Source organism: Telmatherina bonti (assembly GCF_933228915.1).
Source record: "Telmatherina bonti genome assembly, chromosome: 13".
Taxonomy (NCBI): Eukaryota; Metazoa; Chordata; class Actinopteri; order Atheriniformes; family Telmatherinidae; genus Telmatherina; species Telmatherina bonti.
In genome coordinates, this window is record NC_136611.1 from 19,041,580 (window position 1) to 19,068,869 (window position 27,290).

A 27,290-nucleotide genomic window follows, 5' to 3' on the forward strand; every position below is an offset into this window, starting at 1 on the left:
AGGCTAGCTTTACTAACCAAAGACCATAGATATTAAGAATGGAAACTCACTGAATATTATTAATTTAATTTCCAAGTAAAAAAAAAAACAAAAACAAAGTTTTCAAAATTAGATGTACTATTGCGAGAGGGTCGTTGTATTGTAACAAACACACAGCAAACTAAGCTCTTCTAATAACTAAAAGAAAGATATCCTAAAAGAAATTACTGTTTAACACAAAATAAGAGACTGGTATTTACAGTACAGTACAAGTAACAGTCATCAAGATGTGAATAATAAAAATAATAATAATAATAATAATAATAATAATAATATGTAATTATTATGTAAATACCACAGCCTAAAATGGCAAATAAATAAATAAATAAATAAATAAAAATAATCATACATCCACAATCGAATCTGGCAACCCAGAAAGCTCTCCAGTCATTTCTTAACGTCACGCCCATAGACTGTATAGAGGTCGCGCCCCTTACAAGCCTAGATAATCCCGATATTATTTCTTTCAGGCAGTAGTTAGAGTTATCTTGCGTCAATTCATAGCTACTATCGGAAATAATATTGTCAGATTTAGATTGAATACATGTAAAGATAAATTGATAGCTGTTAGATGATATCGGTACTTATCGAGAACGCAAGGTTTCTGCGTAGGTCGAAGAGCTACCCGGAGGAAGCTGCGCCTACAAGACCAAACTCAGGCCTATTCCTTTGTACAGTACACCGTATGAACCCGCCAAATTCTGAAGCTAGTTTAGTCAACATGTCGAGAGCTTTTGACATTCCAGTTCGGTTCTGACAGTAAATTTGTAAGCTGTTATCTGTTCTGGCTTTTTCCCATAATGTCCATATGCAAAGAGAGTTGTTGTTTTTTTGTTTTTTTTTAAGATGTATGCAGTTAATTTTTTCATTTGAATAGTTTTGTAAACAGCTGAAACGCATTAGCGTCAGGGGGACGTTACCACACTGCAGTATTAGTTAATTACAGCAAGGTTTTCTGATATTGTTTAAAACTCTTAAAACAGTTAATATAACTAAATATTTTGTTTCACCTCGTCGCAGGGTCACGAAATGGCGACGTGGAGCAATGTTGAACTTCTCACCAATGAAGATACAAGCACTGTCCGCTTTGACAGCGTGTCAAAGGAGGAAAAAGGTAGCGGTTTGTACCAGGTGGATGCACTGGTCAAAATCTCTGCAGTCAATCAGGTAACCACTGTTTTTATATTACGCAACCTCTGACTTGCTCTCTTGAATCTCTTCTGTTCCATTCATTCTTATGTCCAAGGGCATAGTCAAGATCTTAGGGGATAAGTGAAGGAGAAATATATGTGTGTATGTATTTATGTGTACAATACGTCTTAATGTATAGTAAATGCTGGTTTTTACAGGTGCAGGCAGATCCTCGCCTGTTCTCCTCCAGTGGTTCTAACTGGAGTGTTGTTGTTGTTGACAAGACCGTGATCCTGTTTGATGAAATCTATCAGAAAATCCTGTTGCTCCTTCACTTTGGTAAAGCATCACATTCTTTGTTCCGGTTTTCATACTGTTTTCTACTTGACAGATGTCAATTGTGTACTAAATCAGCTGGTTTAAACATTTGCAGTGAATAATTTAACATGAAATATCTACAAACAATTCAAGGATACTGTAAACTTTTCTTATCTGTTAAACTTCACTGTGTCCCTTCAAATTTACATTTTAACCTGTAACAGTAACTTCTGCACATAAAATGTTAAGATTTGTTTTTCAGAGTCTGACGTGGATGCATTCGATGTTTGCCTGGATGGACAATTTTTGGTGGTGTGTGAAAGAAATGGAAACCTTCATTTGATTTATGTTCCTCACAAAAAAATTCTCCTCACCAGGGTATGATATATATATATATATATATATATTTCTGTTTATTTATATATTGTGGAGGTAATAAGAGGTGTTAGTTTATGATTACATTAGATTGGAGTTTGTGTCCTATTGTTTTTTACCCCATTACAATGCTGGGATGTTTTTCTGTATTTGCAGGCACTGGTTGAGAAACCATCCACGGATGATAAGAAAACTTATCGCTATCTCATTATAGATGAGGACAAGTCATCTTCAGGTAAAAATGTTTTTATAGAAGTGATAGAAAACTAATCTTAGCTGTTGCTTGTGATTATGCTTTTTAAATCTAAACCCTGAATGGTGAACCTCTTTTCATAGGGAGATACAATGTGTTCCTTCTCATAAAGGATGGATTTTTCCACATTACAAACCTGGCTTTGGCAAAGATTGAGACAGGTATAAAATGTTTGACATGCAAACTTTGCTGTCTGCTTTGGCACCTCTTTTTAGACCATTTGAAACATATCCTTTCATTTTTCCATCCCAGCAATTGAACAAATGGATTTGGGAGCTTTAAAAGAGGTGAGTGAAGACAATTTTTTATCATACAATCACGAATTTTATTTTTTTTTTAATAAAGTAAAAATTATCCCTTTTTTTTTTTTCCTCAATTCAGCTACAGAGTCTGATAAAGACAGAGTTTTGCTCAACTAAGGATTACCATGACGACGCTTGCAGTACAGCAATGATGTTCAATCTGGGCCATGAAATCCACTTGATGATTGGGGTCCGTGATTACAATGAACTTTTCATAAATTAGTTTCACAGTTTAATTATTATAACATTGTTTTAATAGGTATTAAAGCATACTTATGGTGGCATATTAAGAAATCAAAATGCTGAACATTCTGTTTCTATGGCTGGTTGCTTTTTTTTTATTTGTTTTTTAATTGTATATTTTTTTAAGCTCTAGTTTACAATATTTGATTTAACACTGAATTCATTTTATCTTAATGATTTGTTATAAATCTGGCAATTTGAATGAAACATTAACAATTCCTCATTTGTATGTTCTGCAAACCTGCAACAAGGGTTTGTATGTTAAGATTTGCTTAGGCTATTCTACTTCCGACTGAAGCAAATACTCATTAATAAATTTTCCTCTCATTTTAAATTTCAAAAACATCTCCTCACACTATATAATTTCATTATTTGACAGGGTGATAAAGAAAATGCTGTGACTCACTGGAAGAAGGATCCACTTCAAGAAAAGATGTGCTTCGTTCAGTCAATAAGTAATGGCTTAATACCAGGTAAGCTTTTTGTTTTTCGGGAAAATACACTGTGATATCTTTGTTTTGTAGGTTTCTTAGTAATCAATTAATTATTTTAGCTTAATGAACAGCTATAGAAAGGAATAGATAAAGTGACACTGTGTGTGTAAACATGTAAAGTACTCTAAGACAGAAAAAGGGGTCAAAAATCCTTTCATGCATCAATTTTTTTTTTCTTTTGCAGGTGTGAGGAAGATGGTGGTTTTGGAAAATTTCTTGTACATTCTTGACACTGATGTAAGTTGAGTGGTGTCATCTTTAGCTGTTTGGGTATTGTTGGCAGTATTTAAGGTTTAAAGGTAGCCACGCTTTGTGATGCATATTGTATCTTTTGCACCAGGATGTTCTGAGCCTTTGGGACCTGCATTTTCTTATCTTGATTCACTGCTGGCCAGATCTTGCCATTCATGACTTTGAACTAATCACAGAGTGCAGCCCTGCCTCAATGGTGGAGTAAGTATACTTTGTTATAATGTTGGAGCTGTAATTTTACAAAGAAAAATGTCTCCTTTACCCATTGCTGAAAGTGAACTGATGTGTCTTACAGCCAAGACAAGGGCAGCATGAAGATGATTATGCTGACAAAGCAAAACAACAGTCAGGTACCATCATGCATTTGTATAATGAAACTCATACAGCGGATTTCTCTCAAGGCAGTTTTTTTTTAACCTGATGCACTGCTTTTTATGTTTCAGGTCAGCTCACTACAAATTAGATGTCTGCCTTCAATGATGGTTTGCTACTCCTTTGATGTCTCCTCAGTCTCCTGTCTTGTACAGTTGAAAACAAATATGGTAAACAATCGACACATATTAAGCCTTAGAATATACTTAGCTTTTTTTTTTTTATTACTGTTAATATTTCTACATTTTAATAAGTTGTGCTTTCACTAAATTACAGGATACAATATATTTGGTTGAGGGGATTTGTGAGAACCCAGAAAAGTGAGAACTCTTTTCTGTTGGATTATTATTATTATTATTATTATTATTATTAAGTCTTTATGTCTTTCTTTTTTCTTCCTTCCTTCCTTAGACATGGAGAGCCAATCTCTTCTGTTGTTGTCAGATGCTTCACAGAGGCTTTACCTGAAAACAGGTACCTAATTTTCATTTGATACTTTTCTATATTCATTGAAATTTGGCCCTGTAGTTATTATTACTTGTTTTATCTCTGTTTTTAGACTTAGCAGACTTCTCCACAAACATATGTTTGAAGAGGCTGAAAAGTTTGCCATCACATTTGAGCTGGATTTAGAAGTAAGAGTTTATGTTTGAAAATAAAAATTAAAATGGGACTGAAATCCATCCATACATCCTCTCTACAACTTTTAGGGATTTTGTCATTATTTTACCTTAAATAATTTTAGATTAAATTATTTACTTAAGGTTAATAGTGTGATCGGAAGTCATTTGCTTCTTTCACAAAGGTTATACACAGTTAACATTCTCCTTTTCATTTAGCTTGTGTACAAAGTTAAGCTTGACTTTGTGCTGGAGCAGCTGGCCTCTGCTTCCGTGGGTGGCTACGGACAGGAAGTGTGGTCTGAACTTGTAGATGAAGCCAGGACCAACCTGATGAAGATCACAGTAAGTGTAATGGAGTTGATTTAGTCTAGATGGTGGTAAATCATACAGTCATAGAGCATAGTTGAATAACTTGTGTCAGGCCAGGTCTAACAGAGATTAAACCTTTATAGGATGAGCAATATGTTGTGGACTATTGCCTCAAGGCTCCATGGCCAACTTTTGAGACAGCAGAGAAGATGCTAAACCACGCTGCCACACGATACTCCTCCTTACAGATTCAAGAGGCCTTGGGCAGGCTGGCAACATTCTGCAGCTTGCATGGCTTTGAAAATTTCAAGTAAAGTCAACCATCAATTGATTTTGAGCACTGAAAGCAAACCAGCATTGATTTTTGCTATTTTTGATATGCAATTTTTCTCACCTGTAGTGGAATTGCCTGGATTGAGTTTCTGAACAGCACAGATATTTTCGGAGACATTCTAACCCATCTGAGAGAGGGAGACTTAAAGGGTGCACAGCTCCTTTGGCTCAGATATGAGGTAACCATTAAACTGAAATGGTTTGTTTTGTCTTGATTTCCCTTTTTTCAACCTTTTTTTTTTTTTTTTTTTTTTTAATTGATCTTTTCAGATCACATATAGATAGAGGAAAAACAACATGAACAAAATCAACAAAAACACTGAAGTGAAAAAGGACAAAATAATAGAGCATACTTTAACTGGGCTGACAAGAAAGGAGCTTACCAAACTCCTTGTTTCTCAAAGAACTACAGTCTTTAAAAAATGTATATTTCTATAACGGACCTCTCATTGTTCAGTCTCCTGCGCCAAAATGTCTTTCTATTAATTCACATTTGAGCTATAACATCTAAACTCCAAACCGCTTTTTTTTTTTTTTTTTTACTTCTCTCTTCCCACATTATTAATCTAATCACTCCAGTATCTTTCATATTTTTCAGGTATCTGTTGAAGAGAACATTTTTTTCTATGACATAAATTTAACTGAAATTATTTTTTGCCATTTATGGCCTTTTCATGATCTCTTTTCACATAAATTTACAGGTTATTGTCTTTTTTTTTTTATTGGTCACAAACAGTGTTTAATATCTTTCGTTTTTTCCTGTCATGTTTTTTGATACATTAACCAAATATATAATGACAAATAATTTTTATATTTTTGTGAAAATGACTGAAGTCAAAGACGTTGCACCATTCTAACAAATTACAGATACTCCTCTGACACTGCTATTGTCTGTTCACATACCTTGATCATCATATAGATGAAGTTACAAGTAAAAAAGTGTTTAGGTCAGATTTGATACACTTTCCTGTTGCCTTGTTTTTGACAGGGACAAATTGCTGTGGACTTCAATGAGAACAGTCTTGAAGCTGTTATCAGTGCCATCCCAGAAAATATGCCATCACTTGACCTTTGTCCTTGGTTTAGGACAGTTTTTGTACCTTTTGTGAGAAGAGTGTTCCCAAAAGGACAGGTAGGATTAATTTGTGCATTGAGTGCTGTTATTTTCCTTTCATAGTACTGTTCTTACAATATCTATTTTTTCTATATGCATAGAGAATCCTGGCAAAATGGCTTGAGCAGAAGGCAAGGAGTTTGGAATTTACTGAAAAGGTAAAGGATATCATTAATATTGACATGAAATCCAAGTAAAGCCAGGATTTTGTAATCATTATTCTAACTGCAGCTTTGATAGTTACTGTGATTTGTGATTATCATCTTGCTTATGCAAACATTCTTGCTCTACATTGGCCCATTTTGAAAATTTGATGTGCATTAGAGGATTGACTACAACTAGAGCTGCACAATATATCGTTTAAACATAGTCATCACAATTTATGGATATGCAATATTCACATCACAGGTCTTGAAATGTATAAAGCAAATTAACTCATCATTTCTCCATCTTTTCATCTACAACCTGCAGACATGGATGGGAGCCAAAACATTTTCGTTTATGACAACTTCTGTGCAAGCTGTCGCAAACATGATACAAACACGATAGAATGAAATATTTACTCAGGGTCTTGTACAGTAAATGCAAAAAAAAATTATGAGAATAACTCTCAAGTACACATACAAATTAAACTTGTAACATTCACAAAAAGTAGAAAGATCAGTGCAGGTTCATTGTCAAGAAGATGGCAGGAGTGGACAATAAGTTAAAATGTTATTCAAGTCATCTGTTGGAAAGTCCTGTACTGTTTTTCAAATTGCAATTTATGGCACAGGGTTAGAAAAAAAGGCAATGTCATTTTTTTCTTGATATCATGCAGCCCTAAGAACAACTTTGCTTTGCGTCTTACCTGGTAAAAATTAAATGACTGCAGCTGTTTTTGGTCTGAGCAAGCAAATGATAAAACATGCTACTGCCACACTCAGAAATGAGATATCCCAAATGTTCCTACAGAAGAAAATGTTCCACCAACACCCCTTTTATTTTTATTTTCCAAGTTAGTATTCTTTGATTAGCATATTATCAAACAGTATAAAAAAGTCAATGAAAAAAAGAACAAAAAAACAAACTGTGCAGCTGAGATAAACTCTTTAAAGGGTTATGAGATATCTCACCTAAACATTAAAAAGGCCAGAATAAACAATGATTTGACGCTGCATAAGAAATAAACACTGAAATACAATAATGTACCAAATAGACATATGAAGTAACAAAAAAAAAAAAAAAAAACAACATAGGCGCAAGATAAAATCCCTAATCAATGCTGGGCATTTCTGTGTTTGTGCCATGTATATTTATCAGAAACAAACAAAATTAAGAAGAGAAAACTAGGTGTTTAATAGTATTAGCATTTGCTGTATTTTCTGTTTGGAAGTTACTGGATTGTTACTGGTTAGAATTTCTTCTACTGCAGTGGTTAATTTAGGTACACAATCATAGGAAAAGTGTCTGATCACATTCAGTCTTTTGTTCCGTTATATTTACTTTGATTTTGTATGGAAACCTTTTTTTTTTTTTTACTTCCCAGGATTCTTGGCCCCAGAATGGGCTGGACTTGGCTGTTCTTGGCCTTCCCTCATTATGGACCTGGATGAAATCTATGGTAAGTTATATTTTGTTTCATGATATTGAGCAATTTAACAGAATACAGTTCAGCTTAATTGTCATGATAGCAAGGGGTTCACTAATAATTGCTGTCTTTTCAAAGGATAATAATCATGGTACAGAGGAGATGGAGAACCTCAAGTCTCTGGTGTCAAACCTCCGTCAACTGTTGGACCTCCACCAAAAGTACAACTGCAGACTTCCCCTCTCAGTCTTTGAGCAGGTTTGTCTCTTATTTGTGACTGTCCAGCTACATTTCAGGTTGCATCAAGTGACACTTTTTCTTCTTTAGATCACAATTAACGGTGTCAGAAGTGCTCATGACTTCATTTTGACATTTTTACCTTGTTTTCTAAGCAGAAAGTCCTTCTCAATGACCTATTTAATTGTTACAAGTGTGCATACATTAAAAAAAACTTATAATTAAAAACTGCAGCCATTCAAGCAAATCTTTTTGTAGCGCTGCTCACCAAGTGAGGATGGAGGCAGAATTGATGTTGGTGTGAAAACACCTGTCGTTTTTGATGACAGAAAAGCTACTAGCTTTGTAGCAGACAAGTTTTAATTTTTTTTTGTTTGTTTTTTACAGACAAATATTTATGGCTATGACTTTGCGCATTATTGCAGATTAAGCTGGTTCATTCAGACACACTGTGGGCATGTTAGGATGACTGTAGATGAGGCACCTGATTTTGATAGCAAATATTCTCCTCTGTTGTTATGCTCACACACAGACCACACTGGCCTCATACAAAAATGGAAAAAAAAAGTATTCTGTATTTACACTGGAACAACCATATTCTATAACAGTAGGCAACTGCGCTCCTCGACTGCCACAGTCCTGCAAATGTGAGGAGTTTCCCTGCTGCAAGACACCTGATCCAAATCAATGGCAATTTGACTGACTTTGCAGAGTTTGATGTCAAGCTCTGCACAAGACTGCTAATTAGGTCTGATGTGTGCCAGGTGTGTTGCAGCAGAGAAACTCCTCACATTTGCAGGACTGTGGCAGTCGAGGACCGGAGTTGCCTACCCCTGTTCTATAACTTTACTAAGACAGCCACCAGCTGTGATACTTTAATAGCTAAACTAATATCAGGCTAAAATATAATCAAATAGCCCAATGTTAGGCAGGCAGCAACTGTAGCCTTGTTTGCCACAGAAATGTTCAAAGTCTTAACTTCAGTTTCTGCAGCCTCAATTGTAAAATATTTGTTAAAAAAAAAACGGAATGGCATGGTTATACCCGAACATACAGAAAACATGAGAAAAGTAAGAATTAGGCAATATGAAGGCAAAAATAGGCCCTTTGTATAATCTCAAATTGAATTATTTAAGCTACATAGTATCTTTATCTCTGTAGACTATTACATATTTCATTTTTATGTAAATATTACATTTTTATTATATTATTTTAATTTGAAATCAGATTAGGTAAATAATGTAAATAAATTGCATTCATGAAAAAATTACTAGTGTCATCTGAAACAAAAACATACCAATCTGTGTCCCCCTGCTCTGCGTTTGCCCTTCCTGCTGCAGGGGGCATGTTTGTCTCTCCACCATCACTCGAGTCTGACTTGCTTGGCACAAAGTCCACTCGGTATGGTTCAATGTGCCTTCATATTCCTCAATATTTTTGACTGCTTCTATCGTGTGTAGATAGTCTGCCAACTCCTCTTCCCCACAACAAAATTACATAAAGTGAAAATCATGTCTTGAGGACCTTAGCTGAATTTGCAAAATGAGGCTAAAAAGTATTTTACAAAAGCCTCACTCCCACTGTTCAAAAACCAGCAAATCTCTGGCTTCTGAGTGGAGTGAAAAAATATTTGGTCAGTGTCTACTGAGTGATGCCCTTGTGCACATGGCTGCACTATCTTGGATTTAAATGTTGCTGTGTTTTGAAGTATTTTTGAGTTAATCTGCCAGTAAATATGAAGGACTTTGGATAGCTTTCCTCTGCACATTTTGGAGTACATGTCTGACTAAAACTCCACATGCACCTGTGGTTGAAATTACTTAATTAGTTTAGGATGGCTCACTTTACCTTCACATACAGTTTAGGAAATTTCACATTTGATAACATCTGAAATATGTCATCTTGTCCACAATATTTGCTTATGTTTTGTGTATTCTGTAGTAACGTATGCCGATTGTCTAGTGCCATATTTCCACATTTATGCATTTCAAAGGGAAGTGTGTGGAGTGTAGCATTCTTTATGCTGGATAAAGTTCCAGCTCCAGAGCTGATTGCTGTCTCAGTGAAAAACTGCATCCTGCCATATGCTGAGGAGCATAAAATTCCTTTTGAAGAGTTACTGCTACAGTATATCAAGGTAAAACTCCTCTACAGCCACCCATACAGGGACTGCTGAAATACTGTTTAATCCTTGTTGTTTTTGTTTTTTGTTTTTTTTGTTGTTTTTTTTTTGGTCAATCTGGTTTTGACAAGGATCTACTGGAGCGCTGCAGTTCTCAGACTACAACACTATTCACGGAGTGGGAAGCCAAAGCAGTGGCTGTACTTGACTGCATGTCTGACACCGATGTAAGTTTGTTCAGAACCATTACAATTACAGTTTAGAGCATACTCACAGTTCTTCAGTTTAAATAATGTGAGTGAAAACTCAGCCTCAGCAACACCAAAAAGTCCAAAGGGTAAGAAAGACAGTAATTTGTGCTGGAGTTGTAAATTTTTTGCATGTTTCCATTGTCTGCAGCTGATGGTGGATGCTGTGCTGGAGATCATGCAGAAAGCTGTGGTGCCCTGGAGTAATGTGGTGGAAAACCTTGTGCGGCAGTATTTACAGATGGATGGGCCAAAGTATGATTACACAGTCCTTAAGTAGGAATAGTTATTTATTTATCAGCGGGTTGATTTTACTCTCCATCTGTCATTCTTTAGACAAGAGCTTTTGAAGGAGTGTTACCATCTGATGGAAATCAGGAAACTTCTTAGAGGATATGGCATTCGCAACTTCAACCTCTCCAACAGCACTCAAGTGATGGTATTCTTGATTTGACTCATTGTGTAATGTACTGCTTCTGTTTTACTTTCCAATAAAATAACACTTCACATTTGTGTTCCCCAGACACTGATAAGATACATTTTGAAGGAAAACTTACCAATGTCTTTGGAGGACTCTCTTACGTTAGCTGAGGCATATAAACTGCCAACATCTCATATAAATTATCTCTATATCATCCAGCTGATAGGCCAGTGCAAGGTAAGTTAAATCATACAATGTTTTAACCACAAATTATTATTAACGTGTATTTTGCGGAGGTGTTGGTAGAAAGTCCCTTATTCTACTTTCAGACGGAGGAGGTATTGACTGTTCTGAAAAGGCTGTCATCTACAGAGGTAGTGTCTGTGATTGAGCGTCTCACAACGTGGGCTCGACTGCAGCTCGAGGATAAAAACCATATATCTGATGAGGTGAGGATAAAAAAGAAATTCTTTCAAAAGGTATGTGTTCTTGACCAGCACAAAATATGTGTCCAACACTTTACTTTTTCATCTGCTTCTTCTATTCATATAAACTGATAGTGCAGGAATACATAACTTGTGTGGCTTTTCTATGAATACTCATTCAGATGACGCAGACACATTAAGTTTAATTTATGCCTGATAGTATGCTATATATCAAATTTCAGTATTTACCTGTACATAGACATAGCAAAAGAACAACATGCCATGTTGTATGCGATGATGGGAGCCTTATATTGTAAGCATTGTCCCTCCATCACCTGTACCTGCTGCTATTTTTTATCAAGTTTTCTTATGTTTGCTTTCCCTATTTAGTTGGTCAAATCTGATGGGAAGGGAGAGATGAAGATGACAAAGTGAGAGTTGTTATGGAATAGTGCTGGACTTGATTACTGATCCCAGGCTGATACACAACCTATACTGACATTCTTACAAATTGTTGATTATATTTTGGACAGAGAAATTTATGTAATAATGTATCCTGTGTGTATTATATTTAAGACATACAGTTGTTTGACTTTTACACCACTTTATGGTTAAAATTTAGCTCTAAACCCTGTTTTATACAACCTGATACTCATTTTCTTCCCATTGGTGGATACCTTTGGCACTACAGTAATTTTTTAATATTACACGGTTATAATCAGTAAATAGGTGTTATTTATTATTTAAGGGTCTAATAAAGACTTAAGTAATATTTTAAAAAAGCATTTTTGCCCAGTATATCTCAGATTAGGCATTAAAAGGTTAAAACAGAGTATTTAAAGATGAAATATTGAAGGTCTCTTTATAGTGTCAACTTTACATTCTGCACTGCCCCCTCATGGCCGTTAAAGCTGGAGTAAGTGATGTTGGAAAGATGTGAAAGTAGCACCCTGCCTTGACTCCTCACCCTTTGGTTTTGCTCCTTGCGTGATCCAAGGCTTTTTTCTTACCTAGGCCAAGGAGGTTATGTTTTTACCAGCGTTTGTCTGTTTGTTTATAATATAACTCAAATATAAATAAAATATAAAAAATTATGGACAGATTTTATTGAAATTTTCAGTTGTTGGAAATGTGAAAAGGAACTTATTTAATTTTGGTGGTGATCCGGATCATCGTTTGGATCCAGGCATATTTTTTTAAAATGCCGTGGCGGAGGTTTTCGCTCTCCAAGTGCTTTTCTAGTTCGCTGCTTTTTCCACAGCGATTTTCTCTTTCTCGGCTGTTTAGCTTGGGGAGGCAAATAAACCGACCCGGGTCGGGAAATCCTTCCTGCATTTCCTCAGCCATGTTTGCCTTCAGAGTTTCTTCTTCACTGCTTTGTATTTTCATCCTAACATACTATTTATGCAGGGTGTGGCTATCAGGTATGCACTGCAGGAGGAGGAGAACCAGGAGAAGAAGCTTACAAAATATAAGAAATGAACAATTTCAGTCCGGCCTGAATGTTTTGATTGGTCAGAGTTTTTACAGATTTACAGTAAATGGAGGGGTCTAACTATATTTCTTATTGTTCATGATTACAAAATGTATGGACTACTATCAGGATGAGGAACCACTTCACCCAGAGTAAAAAAAAAAAAAAAGAAAAAAAATGTTTCTGAATAGATTACCTACCCCAGCTTTAAGTCTTGTATTAAGCTCAGCCTTGCTTGCTTACTTCTGAGATGACAAGTGTTACGTCAACCTGATGTGAGCCAGGTCTGGCAGTGATGGCACTGTATGACAGCATTCTACATTTGGGTTGATTGTTTATGTGGCAAAGATCTGTCCATGCTACATGTAGTCTAATTATGGTTTAGGTTAGGTTCCTCACATGTCTCATGTGAATAGGAATTATTTATGTTCCACTCATATTTTGCACATTGGTATCATGGTCAGCAGTGTTGCCTCACAGCAAGAAGGTTTTTGGTTCAGACCTGAGCAGGGACCTTTCTCTGGAGTTTACATGCTCTTCCTGTGTATGCCTCGGTTCTCTCTATGTATTCTTGACTTCATTCTACGGCAAAAAAAAAAAACCTCAAAAAAACGCTAATCAGTCTGTATTTCTAAAGTCCTCCTTTGAATGTAAGTAATTGTTTGCCTGTGTTGGCTGTGCTATGAATTTGACGACCTGTCCACAGTATATAAACCCTGCTTTTCACCAGGCAGTTTCACTGTTCTGAGTAGGCACAGTGTCACCAATGTGACTGCAGCTTGCTTCTTGCTGCTCAGCGTTTGGCCCATCTTGCTGGAAAATCATTTCTGGTTGCATGTGGACTTAATGCAGTTGTATGGGATATTTCCTCTGGGTGTGTGCAAGACAGTACACTTCCAAAACTTGCTAATTCCAGCAGTTCAGATAGATCCACACTTCAAATTAGACACGAAAAGACATCAGCAAATTTCAAAATAAAGTCCACCGTACAGATGTTCAGTCGCTAAACTCTGTTAACATTTCGTCTTTACCTGTAACACCAGGTTAAAAGTCAGTCGTCAGGGGTTGCAGTGTTTTGTTGGGGTTCATCATGGAAGATGGGATGTTTATCACTAAAGTGGAGAATAACAAGATTTTTTTACAACACCAGATATCTTTTTTACAAGAACATGTAACATAGGTTGAGATATCAGCAGTTTTGGGAGTGGATGGTGAGTTTAACGTACTTAATAACATATTTTTTCAATGCTAATACCCATTTTAGTCAGGAAAGATGTCTGAAAAGAACCATAAAGGTATATATTTATTTAAAGAATATGTGATTTTATGATGATGGTCTCAGTCCCGGTGTTAATTGCCAGAATGTCGTGCACACAGACAATGTGAAAATTAGGTGCAGAGTCCATTAGTTACTATGTTGGGATTTTTATTTATTTATTTATTTTTTGGTCAAACTTCATTAAACAGGTAAGTCAATTAAGAATCCGTTATCATTTCTGATGACAGTCTGGGCCTGGTATAGTAATTCTTTTTTTTTTTTTTTTTTTTTCCTCTCTTGGTCTGTGTTCAATAGCACAAGAAACATCAGATGGTTGTAGCTCAGGTCATGGTGGAAGTACTTAAATACTTGCATATAATCCAAAAACGTAAGTATTTTCTCAAAGCAATTTCTATCAAATAATGTGCACTTTAATTTCTAAGAGTTGATCAAAGGTGTTCTGTCTTTTGTAGACAATGCTCTTGAAAGTATGGAGTGTGAGAACAACCTCATCATGTTTAAGGCTATTGCCCATCTACAGGTGAGCCCCATGTTAAAGAATTTTACAATGAAAATATGTTCATATATTGTTTTTACCATTTGTTTTCTTGTTTTTGTTAGTTTTGTTTAAACCTCCAGCCTTTCTTTTCTGATTCCTTAGGAGGACTTTGATGTCTTCTTCACCCCCTCAAACTATCAGGATCCCGACATCCGAAAACAGATCCAGGAGCGTCACATCACAGCATATGAAAACACTCGAGCCCATCGCTCATCAAGTAACAAGTCTTTGAAAGCTTCAGTTGTGGCTAATGATCCAGACGGGAAGATCAAGACTATTTCCACCGAAGCTGGCTTACGTCGGCTCGGAAGGCAGCTTCAGCGCACAGAACAGGAACTCTGGTCTGACTTGGGCTTGCGAGCTCTTAGAGTTGGGAAGGTGGATAAAGCCCTCAAGATCTTAAGGTTTGTATCAAAACTAATAGTGAAACAATTGTTGAATATTACAGAATTGTGTATTTGTATTTCATTTCATTCTTAATCCATCCCCAGCGAGCTGTATGAGCATCACAACAACAGCAGCACTGGGAAGGTTTTGTTCACTGCTGCCAAGACATTATGCCAGATGCTAGAGGCAGATGTACCTATGGTGCTTCCTGAAGACATGGACTTACCAGCAGTCATTCACAGTCTCGCCTGTCAGGCTATCACTGTGTGTCACTCGGGTAAAAAGCACATAAATACATTTTTGTTATTATGACTGTCTTTACTTGCTGTCAGGGCTAAAATCTCATTCTCACACAAAACTTGTTGCTCTACTTCTTCAATTCATTTCTAAGCTGAGAAGTCAACTTAGTTATTGCATACTAATTGTTACAGACCTGCTCCTGGACTGCCTGGAGCTTTGCAAGTGCACACGGATAGCTATGGATGTGTATCATCAGTGTCAGTTATCAGATAACTATGGCTTCGTAGCCAAGGTCAGTGACTTTATATGTTCATTAAAATATCACTTTATTCACTTAACTTTTCATGTTTTTACGTTGTTATTTTTTTCATTTTTCATTTTAGTTAACATACAAGATGAAAAGAATATTTCACTTAATTTAAATATTGATATTTAATATCACAGGATTTGACTTTGGAGGCAGAAAAAAACCCCTATTCTCAGTGGAGCTTTCAAGACATATTTAATGAGGATTGCATTGTGTTGGATCCAGTGTCTGTGCTGCCTGTACAGTATGAAATTACCAACTGCATGCTGCCTATTTCTCAGGGTAGGATACTCTACAGTTATCACATACATTTATCAAAGATTTCTGTACATAAAATGAATTAATTTATTTCATCAGTTACTTTTTAATATCCTGCCATTTTTTGCAGATACCAAACTGTACCCACTGGACTGTTCCTGTCTGTCACACTGCTCATTTGAAGATGGTAGTTATTTGAGTTAAATAATTTTTCTTTCCTCTTAAAACTGAAATAGTAATGATTTGTCCTTTGTCTTACCTGGTGCATATGCAGGTTCAAACTACTTGCAGACTCTCCTTGGTCCCCTTGCCAACATGTTGCAGATGTTACAAGAGTGCAGTCAGCTGGAGTTGGCGCTCAGAGTGTTGGTCAACTCTTATGGCAGCTGCCTGCAACACGTCACTTCAAATGTTATGGACGCCAACCTAAGTGCACAGGTATGACTGCAACATCTACAAGACTTTTTAGAAAAATGATAATAGTGTGATGTGATGCTTACTTAAATACATTGTAATGGTTGTTCTGAAACCACTGATTTAACCTGTTTCTTGCCTCTCAGCTTTACGACACACATGTGCTTAAGAAGTACAATGTATGTCTAAATGATCTTCACAAGACAACAACATCCTTTCTGAAAACTGTTGCTGTGGCCCTTTTGAACAAGGTAGGTGTCTTGAAAAGGTAGCTGAAGAATTACAAAATTTTAGCATATTTTACAATTGTTTCTTTTCTCTACAATTGTTTTTTTTTCTTCCTCTTTTTCTTTTTGTGCTTCAGGTGTTTAACTGGAGGCTGGTTGATTGTGATTTGGCTATTGGACTCTGCACACTCCTCCCCAAAGCAGAAGTCTTCAAAATACTGTGGAAAGTTATCGACAACACTTGGCAAAACTATGACAAGATTTTGGTAAGCTGCATAATGTCTGTCATTTCTTAAATTGTGGTCCTTTGTACTGATGGGAAATATAAAGGGAAAGATATTACATAAAAATAAGTGAATAAATAAAAGTATTATTTATTGTCTTATGGTCTGAACCTTGTTGCATTATCAGGAAGAAGAGGTTGGTGTGATATTCTTCATCTTATGAAAATTATGCTTCAGAATCATCTAATTCATGTTCCCTGTAGTTTAGTCCATTAAATTTTTTTTTGCTGTCATAATCTCTAAATAAATGTGTTGAAGACTAATTAGATTGTTTGGGAATGAAAATCAAGTACATGAACATGAATATACTGACTTCCTGTCAACTTGTGTTGATTGTCTCAGGCTGTCGCGAAGATTGGTGCCAGTCTCTGCTGCTTGTATGATGAGCCAGATGAACAAAAGAAGTTTCTCTCTGTCATCACTGATGCAGAGTGGGGCATCAAGCTTGGCAAATTGGAGGTATTGCAGATTTCAGACTCAGGTGTCCAAAGACACTCATCTGAATTAAGTGAATTTTATGTGTATACAAGTTATAATTACATCCTTTCAGTTCTTTCTTTTTGGTATATTCCTATTTAACTTGTTCATCCCTCCTTTATCGCAGATATCTATCCAGCCAGTGTTTCGTCAGCAACCCGAGATGAAAAGTAGCCTGATCCCTGTTTTAGTGAAGAACAGAAGAATAACCCCAGACATCATCCTCCAGTACATCAGGTCAGACACTTGCGTTTTGTTTTCTTTTCTTTTTTCATTAGTGAGAGGGAGAGGGGGGTTAAAAGTACATGTTGACTATGAAAAGTTGTCTTTCTGCAGCACTTTTGGTCTAGACCATGACCGTGTGATCAACCAATACATCACCACCTTACTGCTGCTCCAAGATGACGAAGACGACGGAGATTCCCTTGGCTCAGACCAGGAAGAGGTGCAGCCTCTATGTCATGCCACCACACTGGAACGAGTTCTGCAGATAATTCCAATGTTACACAACATCAGCGAGCTCACAGACACACTCTGTGTAGCCTTGTTCAAGGTATAGAGGCAAATTACTGTAGAAATTATTTTATATTGAATAATAGAATGTCAAACTGGATACCCAAGTATTAGGTATTGGGGATTTCTCATTTGATCTTTTAAAATCCCTTTTTAAACAGCTCAGTCCTTACAACTATGAGAGAATAGAAGTTGTGCTGAAAATCATGCAGGCTGCAGATGAGAATGTGACCACCTTATCAATCAGTCAGGTAAATGCATATGTATTGGCATATTCTGTGCATGCATTTCTCTTTTTTTTTAAGTATCAGTTGAGTACCCTTAAATTTAATCCACAGGCAATGGGCCTCCTTCAGCACTTGAAGTCCTACAAGAGGATTTCTCCTCCCTCAGATGTGGAGAACACATATCTTCTTGAAAATGGTCTGCTCCCAAGCACCATGTCCAACAACAGGCTTCCCTTCCACCTACTCTTGCAAACCAAGCATTACTGGAAAATTATCTGTGAGTTTGTAACTTACCTCTATTGGGCAATGAAACAAACTAAAATTTTAATCCCATTTGACCCCAAGTTATAGAGGAGAATGTTTTGGAAGTTATGAATCTTTCTGGCACTTCAATACCATTTTCTTTTTAGCATAAAAAGGATTGATTAATAACCGTATTAACTACCTTAAACACTATTCTAGGATTTTGCTTTTGTATATCAGTTGTGAGATGTAAGCTGATTTTGTATCATGAAGTGTTTTCTGATAAACCATCATTTGATTCACAACATTGAGTGTACTCAGATTTGCTGGTTTTCCACTGATATTTAAATGCACTGCAGTCTTTTAAGGTTCAGTTATCACTATATAATTACAATTGTGGCTTTTTTCCGAGCAATGGATCAGTGTGATTTATGAATACAGAAATAAAGGTATGAGAAAATTTAACTTCAGATTAATCACCAGTAAGCAGATTAACAAAGGCAAGGTAACGGTTTTGTTTTTAGTGACAGGTACTAGTTTTTTCAGAGGTTAGGGTGAAACCAGAATAAAGCACCAGGTCTAAGGTGTGACATTTAAGTGTGTAGTTTCTTTCAGACTAAGTAAGCTAAGAGTAGATAAGATCTGAGAAGTCAGAGGGAAAACACACATGAATATCAAATACAAGGAGAAAATTAAGAGAGAAGGATGATTGGTCGAGAGAATGAATGTACCTGAAGAAAAAAAATCATGGGTGAAACAAAAACTGAACTTGTGTCATCTTCCCAAAATATTCAAATAGTTTACTAAAACAACCTCTACCAGTATGTATTACTGGCTTAGATTCTGTAAAAATGATGACGTTCCTATGAAAACTGTGTGCACTTTTTTTTTTTCCCCCTTTTGGGCCAGCCTAGCAACTACACAGAAAACATGAACATACAGCTGATGCAACTTAGTTCTTGCAGTGCAAGTGTCAAGCACATTATCTCATCATTTGTGGCTGACACCCTGTTTGGAAAAGCATTAAAAAAGAACCAAAGATATCACAACATCAGTTTCATGTCATAGGAAAAGACATGATGCCCTTTAGTTATTAATACATCTTTGAAATTTACAGCATTAACAAACTGTCTTGTGATCAATATTTTGATTGTGATATGATAATGTTTAAATAATAAATATTGCAAATAATAAATACAATATTTCTATCATGCTATCCAATGCTATGAATAATTACTGTGCACATTTTTTGTAGTGTTTGTCTAAATTCATGGTTTAAGAAAAACGTTTTGTGCTTTCAGCCCCTGAACTGAGTGAGGAGACCTTCCCCACACTGCTTCTGATTAGCAAACTGATGAAGGCAAGGCCAACAAATCTAACATGTAACATTGTTTTGCATGATATAGATGATGTTGCAAATTATTAAAATTTTTCTGTGTTCTTCCAGATGAGCCTTGACAAGTTATACATGTCTGCAGCAAATCATGTCTTTGAAAAAAAGATGAAACCTTTACTCTTGGAGAAAAGAAAAAAGGGTCATAGTCATGGTTACAATAAGGAGACTTTCAGAGTGGCGAAGACTATGATGACTTACATCCAGTCCATCCAGAGTCCAGAGTGGGCAGCTGCCACAGCTCACAAAATAACCCAGGAACTTCCAGCAGGTTTGAGATGCAAATAAATCATTATGCTATATGGATTATATTTATATGGAATCTTGGTACAACACCATGAAACAAGAAATACATGTAATCAATCAACACCGCCCACGACATCGACCAACATGGATAAAATTGAGCACAAATGTAGAACTTTCAAGTACCTTCAAAAAAGTCTCTTGGACATATGGGCTAAATCAAACAGGAAGTTGGCAATTTTGAAAAAATGTCATTTTTGGGGTCATTTTGGTCATTTTCTTTGCCACGTATTTTGAAGAACTTCTCCTAAGGGATTTTATCCAACTGTCACCCAAATTGGTCATGATACTCAGGAGGCATGTGTGATTAAAAGTTATTTCTTCAAATGGGGGATGTTGTTTAGGAGAGGCGGGGCCTCAAAGTCATGTGATACAGTGAAAAAAAAATTGATACAACTCCCACAAAAAACATACCTGCACCAAATTTGCTAGATATCCCAGTAATATCCTTCATACATGTGCATGTCAATAATTGTATTATAAGTTAGCCCTGCCCCCTTGTTACAGGAAGTGACCCTTTTTAAAGCCTAAATGACCTAATGTGCAGTCTGGGTACACCTTAAGTTGAGAGGAGCATGAGGGGAAAGTCACCAGGGGAGGCGGTGGCAATAGGCCTAGCAGCGCTGTAGGTGCGAGGGCCTTCATTGCCACTTGCTGCTTTTAATTTTTTCCGCTTTTTTCAGGCTATGAAAAAACACAATCACTGAGGTTCTGTTTGGTCCTTGGCGACGCTTGGCTTAAAGATCCTAAACTAGAGGTAGTGATTTTTGTTTTACTTGTGGATATGTACAGTATTAGAGTTTAAATGGCTTAAATTATCTGTAATGCTTTTAGTGCATTGTTTGCTTATCCTCTCCTTTCCAACACTGCTTCCATGCAGGAGGCTGAACGCGCCAGGGGGGAGACTTTTCTGTCCAAGCTGAAGCTGCAGTTTCAGCGCACTGCTACAGAGAATATTCTGTTAACTAATCAGCTGAGCAGCCCAGAGCACCTGAAACTGACCGGACTGCCAGCCAAGCTCATCGTGACTCTCTATGAGCATGGCAGTGTGGAGCAGCGTTACAAAGCATCAGAAGGTCAAACTTATCCTGGTGAGCAAGATGTATCAAAGTAGTCTAAAGCTAATTATTATTTCATTTCAGGTTAAATTTCATGATCACTGATATTAGCTTTTTGGATGTATTTTGCTTTGTAACCCACTTTGATGCATTTCCCCTATTTTTTTTTTTTTATTCCTTTTTCTTACCAATAGATATGGATTATTATTCTCATAATCCATCACATTGCTTATTATACCATGACTTTGGAGCAAATTATCTGCATGTGTTTGTTTGTTCTTGTGTTTTTTTTCAGACATACATGCTGCTGTGAAAGAAATAGCTGCAATCAATGATGTTGATCTTGTAAAAATCCACAACATCTTGTTAGAAAAATGGATCTGCAAAACGGGCCCAGCTATGGTGAAGGTTGGTCAATAACTACCTTTTTTGATAAGCTTATCACTATCTATCCATTTTCTTTTAATTGTTTTCTTCTTTATCAGATTTGTTTCATAATATTTCTGTGCATTTTATGAAATTCCTTTCTCTTTATAAAGGAAATTGGAAATCAAGAAAGTGTCACCAACATTGAGGATGACCCAGATTTAATGAGGTAATTATTGTTTTTTTGTTTTATTTTTTATTGTCAATTTTAGTTTCCCTTATTGTTATTGATTACATTGGCCTTCACATCTTCATTGATCTGGTGAACAGCTGGAACACCATTAATATGCTGACTTCTCTGTTTAATACTCTTAGAGTTGTCTACATGCTGCAGTCCTCCCCCATGGAAGATTCTGTCCATCTACTGAGTCCCATCCTTTCAGCAGAAACCTGGGTGTGTTTAGAATAGAAATGGGTCAGTATAGGAGAACACTGCACAGGACAGCGGCTGATTTGTTTTTGTTTTGGGTTTTTTTGCAGCCGCTTCGCACATCAGGACCCCGTCTGACCTTCTGCCATCGTACTCGAGCCCTTCTTTGCCTTATCCGTCTCACTGATGCTGCAACGCTGGAGGCCAAGTTTCAGATTCCACAGACCAAACTTCTGTAAGAGTGCATGAAAATGCTTAAATAACACCTGAAGCATATGTGACCATTTTTGTTCTGTATTTGATATTCCCACACAGATATTACCTGAAGTGTTACATATTTGTTTCACAACTGGAGGCGTTGAACATCCCTTACACACTACAGTCCTTCCTGAATAGTCCTAAAGATGGTTTGGTTAAAGGACTGTGGAAGAATCACAGTCATGAGCCACAGGTACGTTCCATGCAAATGGATTGAAATTAATCCAGGAATTAATTTAACCATAAATAGATTAGCTGCACAGCCATGCCAGCAAAATTAAAACAATTTTTATTTTTCAGGCTGTGCGTCTGGTGGCAGACTTGTGCCTGGAGTACCAGGTTTATGACCCCCAGCTGTGGAACAGTCTACTTCAGAAGCTGCTGGGCTTCAATTTGGTGAGGCATCTGCACGTCGTTCACTAGAAGAAAAAAAAAAAAAAAAGGTAGCCGATGTTCTGCGGTAAAATTTCTGCGTGTTTCTCCTCTGCAGATCTGCCACCTCCAGAAAGTGCTAGAAGCAATAGTGGCTGTACCATCTTTGTGGGAGGTAATTTGCATATTATCAATTTTAATGTTGACTTATTTACGAATAGTAAAATCTTAATGGGGCCTGCATAAAAATGACCTATGATGTTTATAAAATAAAGTGATACTTGGGCAGTCTTTTGTGAGCTAAAAAGTCCAATTTAATGACACATCCTAACCACTAAGTCAACGGATGTCCTGTTGGAGCAGGCGTTAACTTAAAAGTAGCAACAAGATAAAGAAAAAATTGTCATTGTAAAGTGAGTGTTAATATTCAGATCTCTTTTATACATGTTATTTTCAGATTTCAGGTTTTTCCAGGACTTGGAAGAGTATGATACTGGCACCTTTTGTCTCAGGTAATAAATATATACCAGTGAAATTATTGTCCAATTATCCCAAAAAGTGGTTTTATATGTACTGATGAAGGATGGCCCACCACCACCACCACCCCTCAAAACTGTGGCATATGATGGTATATTATTACTCATATCTCATTGACATTGCTAAAATATCTGCTTCCTGTCTCTCCATAACGTCTGTGGCTCAGTGCAAACAAAAGAAACCAAAAAAATATTTTATGTTTTCACGCCAGCCCTAGATGTGAAGTTCCTCTTGTGTTGGCATCAAGCAGTACTGACCCACCCGACATAAGATTTGCAAGTTGTGTGTGTGTGTGTGTGTGTGTGTGTGTGTGTGTGTGGACAACAGCAAGAAGAAGGGGTATATTTATTTTTGGCCAAATGATTTATTAGTAATAGATGTGCTAAATTCATGCTTCCAGGAAGCCTCATAACTTTGATAATATCATTTGCACTGGTCAACATTTCTCTTGAATATTCTCTTGTCTCTTGTCTTCTCTGACAGCCTCAGTTCCTCTGAGCCCAGATCAACAAGCAACACTCTACAGGACCTTTGTTCTTCTGCTTAAGTATGTTTTTACAACTGAATTGTAAAGGACTGCTGCATATGCTGCATACACTGAAAATTATATATTTGCTGAAATATTGTCTGCCTACATGTACATTGTCTGCTCTAAGTACTGATGGACAATTATCTGGATCATGCTGCATTTCATCACAGAAAGAAAAATTACAAAAGAAACCCACAAACAGCAAAGTGAGAACAGCTGCAAAAATCTGAAAACATTACTAGCATCATCCAAATGCATTATTACTGGGCCTAACTAGCTTTACAGCTGCCTTTTCAAGTTTTTTTCCACCCCAAAACAATCATCTTTTCCAAATCTTACATTAAATAGCAGCAGATACCTTTGAGAATCTTTGATGAGCTGGAAAGAACAACTTTTGTCAACTATCTTTTTTCTGCAGAATTATTTTTTTCTCTTGGAAATTTAGCTTGTAATCACACTTGGAATATGTGGAATACTTAGACATATATACATACATACATACATTCATTTTCTTTTTTGTCCCACTAGGCCTCACATGTTTTTAATTTAAGTTTCAAAGCATAACCAAGGAGTACACATTAAGTTGTTTTTGATGTCTCATTTACACTACATTAAATCTGGTGTTTTCCTTCTTTTATATAAACCCCCTATTTCCACCCCTATCCCAAGGTGCCCTTTCCTGTTGAATCTGGATCTGATAGGGATTGCAAACCGCTTTGCTCAGTTCAATCTGCCTGCCTTTGCCCTTGGAACCCTGCTTCTCATCCCCTGTGCCAGTAAAAAAAAGCAGCAGATTCAAGTAAGTGTGTCTATGTCTGTGCAACATGTAGAACGATTAATATTTTCAGGCTTTAATCATACCAAACATTGATCTTTTTCTGTTCTCAGGGCTTTCTCTCAGTCTGCAACCCAGTTGCTGTCCTTGAACAGGTGGAAGAACTTATGCACACTGGAGAACTGGCTGGAATACCTTCACAGGTAAATGGGGTTTTTCAGGCTTAATTTGAAATGCATTGTCATAGACAAACATTTATTGCTTTACGAAAATTTAATAGTGTTGAAATAACGTTCCAATGAAAGGGTAGTAATGAAAACACAAGCAAGCTGTTTAAGAAACTATGATTTTCACATGCAAAAAAAGCTAATTATTTAAAATATGTGGATTACTGAATAGATTCAGACAAAATAGGATCATACAGTTTTTATGTAACACATTCATTTGTTCCAGACAGTTTTGTTTCTTAGTGTAGTTTCTATGTTAGCCCTCTTTACCTCTTAATGTAGTTTAAAGTTTTGGCTAAAGCAGGAAATAAAATTTAACACATAAAGCTGAAAGAAAGAGAGAATTATTGAACTTGCAACAAAGCAACGAGATTTGAGGTGCAACTCCACTTGGTTTGCAAAAATAAAAATACAACAATTGACAATAATCAGTGCAAGAAACAATGAATAAAAATTATTCTCTAAATATTCTAAAAAATTGAAAGAGTGCTGATTATATTAATTGTATAAAAGAACTGAGTCTTTTGCAGGTATGTATTTCCAGAGGAGATGAGAATGTGTGATGGAATAATGTTTATGTATTAAACTCAAGTAGGTCAAGTATGTAAGCTGCTGTTTTAACAGAAGTTGACTTTTTACCAATTGTGTGAGCTTCTTAATACCAGTAAGGCTGTGAAACAGGATGTTTGATGAGGAAGATGGTGTGAAGTTATTGACAATATCACTATATTTTAGCATGTCTCTCAAAAGCTGCTTTAGTTACCACATACAGTACATTAACACATGCAAGCTGTTTGTTTTGCAGTAAACATTTTAATCAAAAAGGATTTTAGCTGCGCTGAACTATAGCAGTATTAACTTTCATTTTGATTTTATTCACTTTTTATGTGACGTCACATTATTACTTCTGTAAAACTCTTAGGTTAGAGAGACAGTGTTGACATTCATCAGCCAGAATGGACAGCACCAGAAACTGGTGAGGACCAAACACTTCAAGCATCTGAAGCAATTTGTCATGTCAAGAGGCCATCCCAACCAGGTGAAGGAGTTGGTGAATTACCTCATCAGCCAGAACTGGTAAGTTTTTGTTTTTCTGCACCCAAAAAGTGATCTTAATAAGATCAATGAACCAGAAATTACACATATATACTCATGAGCTACCATCCTACGGGTTTTAGCGTAGGACACATCTGACCCAAATCAATGGCTCATTAACAGGCAGGTGCAGAAGATGACCACAAGTTGTTGGATAACATTTTCATTTGAATCAAGTGTGTTGTACTAAGGAAACAACAAAACCTGCAGGATGGTAGCTCACGAGGACCAGAGTTTGGGCCCCCTGCTCTATTCAGAGTAATCTCTGGTGTGTTATTCTAAATGTTCACACCAAAATTTAATTAACTGAAAACAAATATCTGTTCTAAATATTGTTTATTAGTTTCCTTTATTACCAGTAATTGGTATCGGCCCTAATAAAAGATCATATCTGTCAATCCTTAATGTTAACCATGCCACATGAGTCTTACAGGCCTCGAGCTGCTTTCACAGCAGACTATAATCATGCAGCCTGCCACCAGCTATTGTGCACATGCCTTAAAAAGGTCTTCACCTGCCCCAGGTGTAACAGGTGCATTTATAGACACCACCAGATCACATGTCATCGTTATATGGCTCCATGACAATTCAGTTATGGAGCTCATCCAGCTCCTTTTCATTCAGAAAACACTTGATTTTGGCAGAATGCAGTAAAATTGTCAATTATAATTACTGTAGTTCCTTAATAAAGCATTAGTTTGACGCTCTAATCCCTCGTAATCCACCCAAAAGAGCAAAAAAAAACCTTCCTAAGAGTCCACAGGATTTAGTTGAATAGTTTACGTAAAACTTTGACAACAATTTGTTCAGCAGTTCTCCAAAGTTTCAAAAGCAAAAAAAAAAAAAAATCGAGAAGAAATAAAACGAGCATATAAAAGATTAAAAAAACTGCGGCTCTCCTTCATACTTGCCTGACTGTCTGCACTAGTAATCGTCGTCACTCACCCACTACGTGCCGAGCCGATTGAATATTCAAATCACCATAGTCACAGCCTCCTCTCTTAAGCTACAGGCCATTCTAACATTAACTTAACAAAGCATAATAAAGTTATCTTTTTTTTCAATAAAATTAAATTATACACATTTTAAATATATTGAAAACAGTCTTGACATTCATAACTTAAATTCTTAATTCACAAAAAAATGTTTTTAGATTCCTACATTTACCTTTCTTCTAAATGAAAACTGACATTACAGAATCCGTGGTTTTAAACTTTGACTGAGATTTTTTTTTTTTTTTTTTTTTTTTTTTTTTTTTTTTTTTTAATAAAGTTACATATATTAAGAATTTTCTGCCAGTAAGATAATTAGAGGGAGGTTCTGACACCACATAAATATACACATGCAGTCATGTATATTTGGTGTTCAAAATAAGACTTAAAACGTAACCAATTATGCATCTGCTTACAATTTATTTTATGGAAAATAATTCCATTTTTGTTTTAAATATTGATTATTCCCTATAACTAAACTGGTACTTAAAGGGTTAAATTGCTGAAAATAATTGAATGTTTGGTAGTTTGTTTGAAGTTGTTTAAGTAATGGAAAAAGCAGAATGATATTGACATTGTGAACGTCCATGCTTGCCACAAAGCTGTCAGTTTAAGCTAAATCTCAGTGTCATTCTAAAATACCATCAAATGTTACAATGCAGCAGCGTTAAGCAGACCAGATGACTGGTTTTGCTGGGCAGATTTTACAAATGAAGTGACTTGAAGTAGTCCTAAGTCCTTCAAGACTTGAGACTTGACTTAATAAAAAATGACTTGTCAACATCTCTGTAGTGAATCTAAACAAGTCCCCCCTCCCAGTCATTTTGTTTGAATTTTTTCTCCAGTCAGGATGAGGCTGACTTGCTTTCTCGAGAGTACCTGAAGCACAGAGAGGGGAAACTCTAA

The 27,290-nt window shown here is 36.3% G+C and overlaps 1 protein-coding gene across 1 annotated transcript; it reads left to right on the plus strand.

Moving 5' to 3' along the window:
• Positions 1-1,068: 1,068 nt before the first annotated feature.
• Positions 1,069-27,290, plus strand: kntc1 (kinetochore associated 1; the record flags this gene model as incomplete). The annotated part of the gene is made up of 60 exons (XM_079251656.1): positions 1,069-1,206; positions 1,389-1,509; positions 1,751-1,866; positions 2,020-2,098; positions 2,200-2,277; positions 2,369-2,403; positions 2,498-2,608; positions 3,041-3,134; positions 3,340-3,392; positions 3,496-3,608; positions 3,703-3,757; positions 3,851-3,949; positions 4,056-4,099; positions 4,191-4,253; positions 4,339-4,414; positions 4,619-4,744; positions 4,855-5,021; positions 5,112-5,223; positions 6,033-6,176; positions 6,260-6,316; positions 7,687-7,761; positions 7,867-7,986; positions 9,959-10,102; positions 10,219-10,314; positions 10,487-10,590; positions 10,672-10,774; positions 10,859-10,993; positions 11,086-11,205; positions 14,229-14,301; positions 14,387-14,454; positions 14,575-14,876; positions 14,964-15,136; positions 15,291-15,391; positions 15,544-15,688; positions 15,795-15,851; positions 15,939-16,102; positions 16,225-16,329; positions 16,443-16,571; positions 16,932-17,048; positions 17,194-17,303; positions 17,403-17,619; positions 17,741-17,830; positions 17,918-18,083; positions 19,351-19,409; positions 19,497-19,713; positions 20,429-20,502; positions 20,626-20,836; positions 21,099-21,211; positions 21,343-21,398; positions 21,545-21,623; positions 21,710-21,834; positions 21,915-22,050; positions 22,158-22,253; positions 22,348-22,404; positions 22,687-22,741; positions 23,250-23,313; positions 23,965-24,094; positions 24,184-24,273; positions 25,220-25,374; positions 27,230-27,290. 60 exons carry the CDS (start codon positions 1,069-1,071, stop codon positions 27,288-27,290), a joined length of 6,573 nt encoding a protein of 2,190 aa, XP_079107782.1.